Source organism: Octopus bimaculoides, chromosome 25 (assembly GCF_046866305.1).
Source record: "Octopus bimaculoides isolate indiv1 chromosome 25, ASM4686630v1, whole genome shotgun sequence".
Lineage (NCBI taxonomy): Eukaryota > Metazoa > Mollusca > Cephalopoda > Octopoda > Octopodidae > Octopus > Octopus bimaculoides.
Window position 1 is genome coordinate 2004762 of NC_142952.1, and position 11614 is coordinate 2016375.

Here is an 11614-nt window from a genome sequence, read left to right on the forward strand (position 1 = left end):
ATATAAATATAGATATTAAGCATAATCTATGTTCTGATTACTCTATTGATTTTTGTTTTCCCCTGATTTCGCTCACTTGTATGAGCAGAAGAGTTATTTTTACAGCTGGACGTAATTTTTATTGATAATCACTCAACTGTGAAGTAGGAGAGGAACCTGTTTTGTCAGCCAGATTAAATGGAGCAATTTATAAACTAACACAATGTCACCATTGTTGAAATGATGTTATATTGTTTGTGTTGGAGATGTTATTGCTCGTTTGATGTATTACGAATTGGCTTGGGTCATTAGAGCACCGGATTGAATGGTTTGCAGCAGTTGTTCTGAATCTTTGTACCCTGAATTCAAAACCTACCCAGGTCAACTTTGCTTCTCTTCTGGTGGTAAATAAATAACTAGCTGAGAGTGGTAGATGGGTAGAATTATCAGTGCATCAGATGGTGTGCCTTTTGGTATCTGTTACATCTTTATATGTTCCATGTTCAAATCCTGGCTCCTGCCACAGGAAAAAGAAAAAGGGACAAAGACTTTTTCTATGAGAAGTTCCGATTAACAGACAAATATTCTTTTCCACTCTAGGCACAAGGCCCGAAATTTTGGGGGAGGGGGCCAGTCAATTAGATTGACCCAGTACGCAACTGATATTTATCGACCTTGAAAGGATGAAAGGCAAAGTTGACCTCGGTGGAATTTGAACTCAGAATGTAAAGACAGACAAAATACTGCTAAGCATTTCGCCCGCCATGCTAACGTTTCTGCCAGCTCTCCACCTTTCATCCTTTCGGGGTCAATAAATTAAGTACCAGTTGTATACTGGGGTCGATCTAATCGACTGGATCCCTCCCCCAAAATTTTGGGCCTTGTGCCTGGAGTAGAAAAGAAAAGATAGAAATAAGCAAATCTTCGGGTGGTGGCAACTAATCTTTTGACTGAACGAAGGAGTGAACATTTCTGTTTGCTCTTTGTTTGTTTTTCTTTGTTGATGCTATTGCTTGGCTGCATGTTGTCTCAATGTTGCTGGGACGAATTACTGGTTAATTTGGCGGAAGACTGCATATGAATAATTCAACAACACCAAGCAAACGGTTAAACGTGGTTTGTTATCACTGCACAAGTCATACGCAGTTGTTCATACATTACAAATATACACGTAGAGTCAGCAAGATGAAAGAAATATAAGACATGTTCTTTTCAGTACACTTTGTAAAGCGGTTGGCATTAGGAAGGGCTTGAACCTGTAGAAACCATGGCAGGACAGACACTGGAGCTTGGTATTCAGCTCCCAGCCTTGCCAGCTCATGTCATCCTGTCCAACCCATGCCAGCATGAAAAACAGACATTCCCTTCATATATATATACATATATATATATATATATATATATATATATATATGTATGTAACAGATGCGGTTGCCAAATGCGAAAAAATGTTGCAGATGCTGATGCTGGCTCCAGGAAAGAAGGACAGTGGCCGAAGTTGTGATAACCAAACTTTATTTACTGTTACTTTTTCTGAATGCCAAACCATGATGGGTAGGCATGCTTTACATGTACCCTGTTGTTTTCAGCAGTAATTGATAGATAGATAGAGTGAAGATGCCAGTCAGCCAGTGATGAAGAGGCAGAGAGTGACTGGCAGGACGGCTGGAGCTGTCTGTGCCATTGCGTTTGGTTGCGGCAGCCAAGAACACTTCACATTGTGGTGGTCGAGGCTTTCTCTAATCTTCTGCTCACAGAGCGCTGGTATTTATAATAGCACATTCCAGCTAGAAAGATGGAAATATACCATTATAAGAATAGCTTATACTCATCTAGGTCACTTGCTATCCATTTGAACTCTTCCTGACACAACAAGGTGGTGCCCCAGCATGGCTGCAGTCTAATAACCACAATAAGTAAACGATGAAAAAAAACATTTGTACCATTTGCGTACTGGGGTCGATCTAATCAACTGGCCCGCTTCCCCAAAATTTCGGGCCTTGTGCCTACAGTAGAAGAGAATGTGTACATTGAGTAGTAAAGAGTCTTGTGTTCTGTTATTCTATTATTGATGTTAAGGTTGATTTATTTTCATTTTCAAACTCTAAAATTATTCTAAAACGAGCAAACACACGGAACATACCATTGTGAGGGACATAGATGTTTTGACACCGTTTCTCGATTGAATATACTTTTGGAAAATAACTTTTTTTTTTACAACCACGATTTCCGTTTTTGTTTACGTGAAATTATTAAAAAAAAAAAGATTTGTAAGATTTAGCTGTTATTTCTAGCACGTGGAGAGACCTTCTAGGCTTAACTTTATGTGTTGATTGAAAATCACCTAAAAAAGATTCTGGAGTTGATACATTCAAAGCGGTGCCCCCAGCATGGCCGCGGTCCAGTGACTGAAACAAGTAAAAAGATTTTTAGAAAATTTTTAAAAAAAACGAAGAATAACCAAAAAATATAACCGAGGTAGATTATGGAAAAATTTCAAGAGATTTGGCTGTTATTTCTAGCATCTAGAGTGAACTTCTAGGCTTAACTTTGTGCGCTGGTTGAAAATCATCTAAAGAAATTCTGGGGTCGATACGATCGACTAAAAGTTCCTGAAGTTGGTGCCCCAGCATGGCCGCAGTCTAATGCCTGCAACAAGTAAAAAGAAAAACAAAAGCGAATTATATCACAGAAGTGGTTTTGATCAAGGTTTAAAGAATTCTGGGTTCCATACAGCCATCTAAAAATTCTTCAAGGTAGTGCACCAGCATGGCCGGCTGCAGTCTAATAACTGCAACAAGTTAAAAAAAAATTGGATCGATATATTCAACTAAAAGTTCTAAAAACGAAAAAATAACCGTCGGGTTTTTGTCCTGGGCGGGGGGGGGAGCTTTCGTCCTTAGGGACTTTTGGCCGGACCCCATTTACACTATCTTTCACTAATAACCCGAGCTGTCTCCCTATTGTAAATTTCAAGGAAATAATCTGAGGCGTAACTAGTGTATGTGCAGCCCTTAAGTCCACCCCTCTCTCAACCCCCAAGCCCAAGGAGGCTTTACACAAAAGTAACGCCCTTTCCCAAAAGTAACGCCCTCGTAAAAGCGTCGCCTGGGGCAGACTACCGCTACCATTTCCTCACTCTTGGCTACGCAGCTACTTAACCTTTAGTGACACCTTATGTAATAAACTGTCTTTCTTACTTTGCAACCCATAAAGGTGTTTAGGTTACGTTTCATAACTGTTTCCGCTAGTGTTATTGTCAAAAGTCGGGTCGGACTTTCAGATGATTAAATTAACGGATCCATCCAGTTTTTGATAACCAACGAGTCCTTGTCTCGCGACGACAACATCCGCAAAAACAGTTTTACTGTTATACTCATACATGTTATATAATTTTGCTGTTTTACCCTGCACAGTTTACGCCTATCAAATTCCATTAACAAATTGTTGGTCAGCCCAAGGCTATGATACAAAAGGCCGATCTGTAAGGTTGAATCACGAATTTAAAAAAGTTTCTTTTTTTTTCTAAGAGAACTTCTTAAACTAATGTGTGTGCGTAAGGTGAGGGAAAATCGTCATTGAATACAGGGGTGAAGTAAAAGATTTTCGGCTAACAAAGCAGAGCCCCAAAAGTCTGTCCATTCCAGACATTGAGAACTTTACTACGTCTTGGCACAACTAATTTGATTAGATGCATAAGTTTGCTGAAAATTAATTTTAAAATGAACGATATCTGGAGATGAAAAACGAATGAAAACAACACAATTTTTAAAGAGAGTGAAAAAAAAAACCTCAATCATTCTTCATCTAAAGTCGGTAATTGGTTCCAAGTTAATGCGACTTAAATCGAAAAACCAGATAACACGAAAAAACATAAAAAAAAACTTTATTAGCTTATATCTATTTCAATAAATGGTTTAATTGATTTTCCACTTCAGTATTGAATTTTTGGTGATTTTTTTCTAATTCTTATGCTTTTAAATATGTTCACTGGGACCGAGGTAAAGTCGGATAAATCGACTTAAGTTGAAATTTATTTTTTCTCTCAATTTCTGAAGACAACGACGTAAAATCGCAAAAGACATATCTCGAAACGATGTATGTTGAGGTACACCTGTATTTGTGAACACATTGGATTTTCTTGTTTCAACCCAAGAAACCCAGAAATCTTTTAGTAAGGTTATTGTTTTCCCTATGACACCGACTTCACACCAGTTACTTCCCTTATTTGAAAAATGGCGGACGGTGACAACGATGTCGGCGAACAGTGAGTGAAATTTTATTCCCTTTAACTTTTAATATTTCGGACTTTATTTAATACATAAGAATATCGTTGGAAAAATTCTGCTTAGAACTATTCCTGTTTTACTTACGTTTACAAAGACATCATTTCTTATATACACATTCAGAAGTATTTTTCTGATCCCGTGTGAAGACAGGTTTTTCTTTTTAAATTTAGTCCATTCTGTGAAATAACAATTTCGGAGGTTTGCCATAATTATATTATGATATAATGTTGCAAATGTTATAGTTTATATTTCGTTGGTAGTTGCATTTCGTTTGTTTAGTCTTCACTTTATACTGGGCGGAAGAATAAATGTACACTCCAGGCTGATTTACTCAAACGAACGTACCTCATGTAAAGACTGTATTTTCCGCTGTTATTTAACATTAAATACTTTGTATTGGTTATCTGTTGTTTATTCCTTCAAGTCAAATAATACATTGGAATCTGTTGCGATATAAACACATTCCTTGATGTTCTTAGTTAAAATAAACAAACCAGTCATGATGTCACATGGGCTTTGTTTTTTAAGAATCATACAGTGTATATTTCATGGCTTGGTCAGAAGAGGACTGCACCCATGGTCTTTTGCGGTTCCTGCGAAGTGAGATTATGAGGTGGGGGAGAAGTCACAGCATTAGGAGACAATGTAGGCATAACTACAGGGTTTAAAACCCTGTAGTTATGCCGACAATGTATCATGTTATTGAGTAATCTTTAGATCGGTCCGAATATTAGAACCAGGTGCAGAGGTTTGGTTGTGTGGTTTAGAAGTTCGTTTCGCAATCAATACATTGAAGAGGTTTCGTTGTTGGTTGTTACTAGTTGAGACCCAGTGAATGCTTATTCTTTTGTTTCATTTTTGACTGTGGCCATGCTGGAGCACCGCCTTATTAGTCGAAGAAATCGACCCCTGGACTTATTCTTTGTAAACTTGGTACTTATTCTATCGGTCATTAATGTATGCCGAACCGTTAAGTTACGGGGATCTAAACACACCAACATCGGTTGTCAAGCAATGATGGTTGGAGACACACACACACACACACATATATATATATATATGTACACACACACACACGACAGGCTTCTTTCAGTTTCTGTCTACCAAATCCATTCACAAGTCTTTGGTCGGCCCGAGGCTATACTAAAAGACACTTACCCAAGGTGCTACGCAGTGGGACTGAACCCGGAACCATGTGGTTGGTAAGCAGGCTTCTTACCACACAGCCACTCCTGCGGCTATACTTAACTATTCATTCTTCCCATGACTCACCTGATCATTGCGAATCACTTCAGCTTCCTTACTTGAAAAACGGTTAAGGGTTAGTGACAGGAAGGGCATCTGGCTATGAAACAATGTCTCTATAAGAAGTATTGTCCAACCCATGCTAGCATGGAAAAACGGACGTAAAACAAACATATGAATGAACATTACATGAGCAATTTTATTTTTAGATTGGAAGACTTAGATGCTGCTTATGATGAAGAACCTTTGGATGAACCAATTGAAAACCCGGAGGTGAGTTATACTTTCTTAGCAGACTTCAGCCTAGATCAGTGCTTCTCAGTTGGGGTCCATGTGACTCTTTGCGCGTCCAGGTAAGTGTTTTGTTGTTAAAATTTATGTGCAATAAATAACAACATCTGATAGCCTGTGATCAACCAGGCTATTAGATGTTGTTACACATCGCTGGTCACAATGTGCTTTGCGTTGTTTTAGCCTTTGAGTGACGTCACCCTGCTGGCTAGGTGAGCAGGCCAACATTCCCCACTGGTTGAAAAGAGTACAGGAGTGATGTGAAATGGAGTGTTTTGCTGAAGAACATAGCACGCCGCCCAAACTGGGAATCGAGACCACAACCTGGTGATCGTGAGTGCAACAGCCTAACCACTAGGCCACGTGCCTTCACAAACTGGCTACACTTGTACAATACACAAAATGTTTTAATCTTCTTTTTATACAAATTTCTAATAATTTTGTAAAAATACACTAAGATTTTTTTTTTTTTATATAAACATGGAATGGTCCAGAGAGTAAAAGAAGAATCAAAAAGATCCATGGGCAAAAAATGGTTAAGAAGCACCGGCCTTGATGGTGAATTGTCCTGGGTCATTGCAATATTGGATAGAATGCCTGGTTGTATTTCTTTTCACTCTCTATGCTCTGAGTTCAAATCCCACTATGATCAACTCTGCTTTTGATCATTTCAAGAGTTGATAAAAGGGGTACCAATCTGCTCGTTTACAACCATCACATGATGTAAAGACACACTTAAATGAAGGGCTTCTTTTGGTTTTCACCTACCAAATCTTCTGACACCACATGGTTGTTAAGCAAGCTTCTCAACCACATAGCCAAGCCTATGCCTTGCTGATTGTTATAATCCCTCGATGCCAATGACGTTCTTGAAAGAGGCATGAGTATTGTAACTGTCTCCTTCCCTTCATACAAAAAAAAAAAATTTTCTTTTTTTTTCATTCTGTCCTTCTTTATTTTAAGGAATCTGAAAATATTGACATCCTTCCAAGCAGTGAAGCATCTCTGAAAGTGGACCACGACAAAAGAATCACAACACCATTTATGACAAAATATGAACGAGCTCGAGTGCTTGGTACAAGGGCCTTACAAATAGCGTGAGTTATTTTTGTGTTGTGCATTTTGTAAATTTTTATATTTATATTTACGTGCTGGTGGCACGTAAAAGCACCCACTACACTCTCAGAGTGGTTGGCGGTAGGAAGGGCATCCAGCTATAGAAACTCTGCCAAATCAGATTGAAGCCTGGTGCAGCCTTCTGGCTTGCCAGTCCTCAGTCAAATCGTCCAACCCATGCTAGCATGGAAAGCAGACATTAAACGATGATGACGATGATGATATTTTTTTTTTGTAAGCTGGAAGTGTGGACATGTTTTTGAAGAACATTGGAAATGAACGGCACCGTTTGTATGATAGTGTGAATGGTTTTACAACAACTGTGTGATGTCAAGTCAGAGAGTCACAATCATGCAGATATGGGTCCATGTTGTTGCCATGTTAAAAGCACCCAGTACACTCTGAAAAATGGTTGGCTTGGGAGAACATTCAGTTTTAGAAACCAAGTCAAAACACATTACTGGAGCCAGTTATTCCAGCCCTAGCCAAACTGTCCAATCCATGCCAGCATGGAATAAATAATGATGATGTGCTTCTTTTAGTTTCTGTCTGCCAGATCCACTCACAAAGCTTTGGTCAGCCCAGGACTATAGTAGTGAGTGCCATGCAGTACCGAAACCCTGTGGTTAAGAAACAAACTTCTCTGCCACACACTCCATGCCTGTGTCTTCTGTTTTGTAATGAATGATTAAACTCAATCAACTTTTGAACTGCAGGATGTGTGCTCCAGTCATGGTCGAACTCGAAGGTGAAACAGATCCATTACAGATAGCTATGAAGGAACTCAAGTATGTATTATTTTCATTAACCACTTCTCTGATTGGCTTAGATGAGTGGGATTAATATGGTCGGTTCTTCTGTTTGGACTTTTTTTTTATTTTGGTGTAGAAAGCATCATCAAAGGATTGGAAGATGTGTTTCTCAATTGTATAAACTAGTAAAGGGTGCCAATCACTGTATTTATCCATATAAATACGTTGCGCTGTTTTATTCTAGATTTTAATTTGTACAGGAACAAAGCTAAAACGGTGAAGGGGAGAAAATTTTTACTGAGACAACATTAAATTAGAATGTGATATGGATAAGTAAATCTGGAAGGTAGTCTTAATCAGCCCTTTAGCATTCAAAATGGCAATATCAGATTCAAATATTCTACTGGTTTTACGTTGATCTGAGCCAGATCCAGCTGTAAGAGCCATGCCAAGACTGACCATCCCTGTGCTGGTGCCATGTGAAAAGCACTCAGTCCACTCTGCTGGGTGGTTGGTGTTAGGAGGGGCAGCCAGGTGTAAAAATCATTCCAAAACAAACACCAAAGCTTGGTCAGCTCCTGTCAAATTGTCTGACCCATGCCAACATGGAAAGCAGATGTTGAATTATGATTTATTCATTATAATCAAGCTGTTCTGCAAGAATCTCCTCAATTTTTACATACAACACTCTGTTTACCTGGATTTGCATCAGAGAATTCCTCTGTGCCATGTCTTTCTGGGTTTCTTTCTACCTCTGAGACAAGGTAAAAAGCTTAACTTCAAACATTTAGCATCACCTTCCTGCAGGTCATGATTTAATGCATTCAGTATGCACAGGTGTGGATGTGTGGTTAAGAAGCTTGCTTTCCAGGCCGCATGGGAATGAGTTCAATCTCACTGTGCAGCATCTTGGACAAGATGTGATTTCTATTATAGCCCCAGATCTACAAAAGTATATGGTAGATGGAAATGGAAGAAGCCCATTGTGTCTATATATATGTGTATATATATATATATATATATATATATATATATATCATCATCATCATCATCATCATCGTTTAACGTCCGCTTTCCATGCTAGCATGGGTTGGACGATTTGACTGAGGACTGGTGAAAGCGGATGGCAACACCAGGCTCCAGTCTGATTTGGCAGAGTTTCTACAGCTGGATGCCCTTCCTAACGCCAACCACTCAGAGAGTGTAGTGGGTGCTTTTACGTGTCACCTGCACGAAAACGGCCACGCTCGAAATGGTGTCTTTTATGTGCCACCCGCACAAGCCAGTCCAGGGGCACTGGCAACGATCTCGCTCGAAAATCCTACGGAAGCTAGTCAGGCGGTACTGGCAACGGCCACGCTCAAAATGGTGCATCTCATGTGCCACCCGCACAAGAACCAGTCCAGGGGCACTGGCAACGATCTTACTTGGCTTGCCGGGTCTTCTCACGCACAGCACATTTCCAAAGGTCTCGGTCAGTAGTCATCGCCTTGGTGAGGCCCAATGTACAAAGGTCTTGCCTCACCACCTCAGCCCAGGTCTTCCTGGGCCTACCTCTTCCACGGGTTCCCTCAACTGTTAGGGTGTGGCACTTTTCACGCAGCTATCCTCATCCATTCTCACCACATGTCCATACCAGCGCAATCGTCTCTCTTGCACAAAACAACTGATGCTTCTAATGTTCAGCTTTTCTCTCAAGATACTTACACTCTGACGGGTATTCACATTGACATTACACATCCAACGGAGCATACTGGCTTCATTCCTTGCGAGCTTACGTATGTCCTCAGCAGTTACAGCCCATATTTCACTGCCATGTAGCATGGCTGTTCGTACGCATGCGTCATACAGTCTGCCTTTTACTCTGAGTGAGAGTCCCTTTGTCGCCAGCAGGGGTAAGAGCTCTCTAAACTTTGCCCAGGCTATTCTTATTCTAGCAGCTACACTTTCAGCGCACCCACCCCCACTACTAACTTGGTCGCCCAGATAGCGGAAGCTATCGACTACCTCTAGTTTTTCACCCTGGAATGAGATAGAAGTTGTTTCCTGTTTGTTTACAGTCTTTATTGCACCTGAACATCTGCCACATACAAAAACTAACTTCCTAGTTAACCTGCCTTTGATGTTGCTGCACCTCTTATGTGTCCATAGCTTGCACCGGGTACATCTTATAGAGTTACTACCTACTCCTTTTCTACATACTGAGCAGGGCCATCTACCTGAAGGGGTTTGTGTTTTATCTACCTTCCTACTTATTAGGATTTTGGTTTTAGCTAGGTTGACTCTAAGGCCCTTCAATTCTAGACCTTGCTTCCACACCTGAAACTTCTCCTCTAGTTCTGATAGTGACTCCGCAATTAGGGCAAGGTCATCAGCATAGAGGAGCTCCCAGGGGCAACCTGTCTTGAACTCCTCTGTGATTGCCTGGAGGACTATGATAAATAAGAGGGGGCTGAGGACGGAACCTTGGTGGACCCCTACCTCTACCCGGAATTCATTGCTGTACTCATTTCCAACCCTCACCTTACTGGCAGCATCTCTGTACATGGCTCGCACAGCTCTCACTAACCATTCTTCTATCCCAAGTTTCCTCATTGACCACCAGATAAGGGATCGGGGGACCCTGTCAAAGGCTTTCTCCATGTCAACGAAAGCCAGGTACAGAGGTTTATCCTTAGCTAGGTATTTCTCCTGCAACTGTCTCACTAGAAATAAGGCATCAGTAGTGCTTTTACCTGGCACGAACCCAAACTGCATCTCATCTAAATTGATACATCTAAATAGATACATATATACATATATATGTATCTACAAATTCCATGCAGGTAAGGAAAAAATGTCCATTTAATGACGACGTTATTGTTAACTTGTGTTAAATCTGTTGCAGAGCGAGGAAAATTCCAATCATAATTCGCCGGTACTTACCTGATGGAAGCTACGAAGATTGGGCAATTGAAGAACTGATTATCACGGAATAACCCCCCACCCCAACCCCCACATACCTTTAGCATCCCCTTGTGTAATATGTGATCTGTTGATGGACAGAAAATACAATTGTCATTTTACATAACATTATCATCATTACAAACTTTTTCATTAAACATAGAACCCAGGTTGCTGACAATTATGGGATTAATTTGTGACCTAAAGACAGTGCAGAACTTGCTTCTAATCATCCCTTAGAAATATTAAAAAAAAAAATAAACACATGATTCAGATTGTTTTTTATTCTTTGAAATAAAATTGCAGAAAATTTACAATTATAATGGCAAAATACACAGGTTCTTTTTTTGTTATGTTTTTTTTTTTTTTAAAGTTTTCCTTTTCTGATGATGTTAGAATTTCAGTTTGGCACAATAAGTGTATTAGGGCTTTAGATCTGACCAAATTGCAGAAACCTGTTACACATGTGACAGATGGGGGCGCAAAGCACAGGACCAGACGTGGAACATTTAAAAAGACACCAGGTTGTCCAGTGGCTAATAACCTACAATGTTTCTTTTTTAATTTCTTTCACAATGACCGAACATACGAAACGAACAAATGAACGAACGAACGAAAGAATGAATGAATGAATGAACGAACGAAAGAATGAATGAACAAACAAATGAACGAACGAACGAAAGAATGAATGAACGAACGAAAGAACGAAAGAATGAATGAACAAACAAATGAACGAACGAAAGAATGAATGAATGAACAAACAAATGAACGAACGAAAGAATGAATGAACGAACGAAAGAATAAATGAACGAAAGAATGAATGAACGAACGAAAGAATGAATGAACAAACAAATGAACGAAAGAATGAATGAACGAACGAAAGAATGAATGAACAAACGAACGAACGATAGAACGATCAAACGCACATATGTACGTACGTACGTACCTACGGACAAAAGAGCGAACGAACGAACGGACGTGCGTCCGTACGTACGAAAG

General features: G+C 39.8%; 1 protein-coding gene across 1 annotated transcript; it reads left to right on the forward strand.

Annotated features, from left to right (window-relative positions):
* Window positions 1-1601: 1601 nt before the first annotated feature.
* Window positions 1602-10948, forward strand: LOC106875893 (DNA-directed RNA polymerases I, II, and III subunit RPABC2). The gene is made up of 5 exons (XM_089341635.1): window positions 1602-4246; window positions 5723-5786; window positions 6768-6901; window positions 7637-7708; window positions 10560-10948. The coding sequence occupies exons 1-5, from the start codon at window positions 4215-4217 to the stop codon at window positions 10648-10650; spliced, it is 393 nt and encodes a 130-aa protein (XP_089197761.1). The 5' UTR covers window positions 1602-4214; the 3' UTR covers window positions 10651-10948.
* The last annotated feature ends 666 nt before the right edge of the window (window positions 10949-11614 follow it).

Coding starts and splice junctions, on each gene's coding strand:
- LOC106875893 (XM_089341635.1), top strand. CDS start 4,215: ATGGCGGACGGTGACAACGATGTCGGCGAACA. Junction 6,902..7,636: donor ACAAGGGCCTTACAAATAGC/GTGAGTTATTTT, acceptor TTTGAACTGCAG/GATGTGTGCTCCAGTCATGG. Junction 7,709..10,559: donor ATAGCTATGAAGGAACTCAA/GTATGTATTATT, acceptor AATCTGTTGCAG/AGCGAGGAAAATTCCAATCA.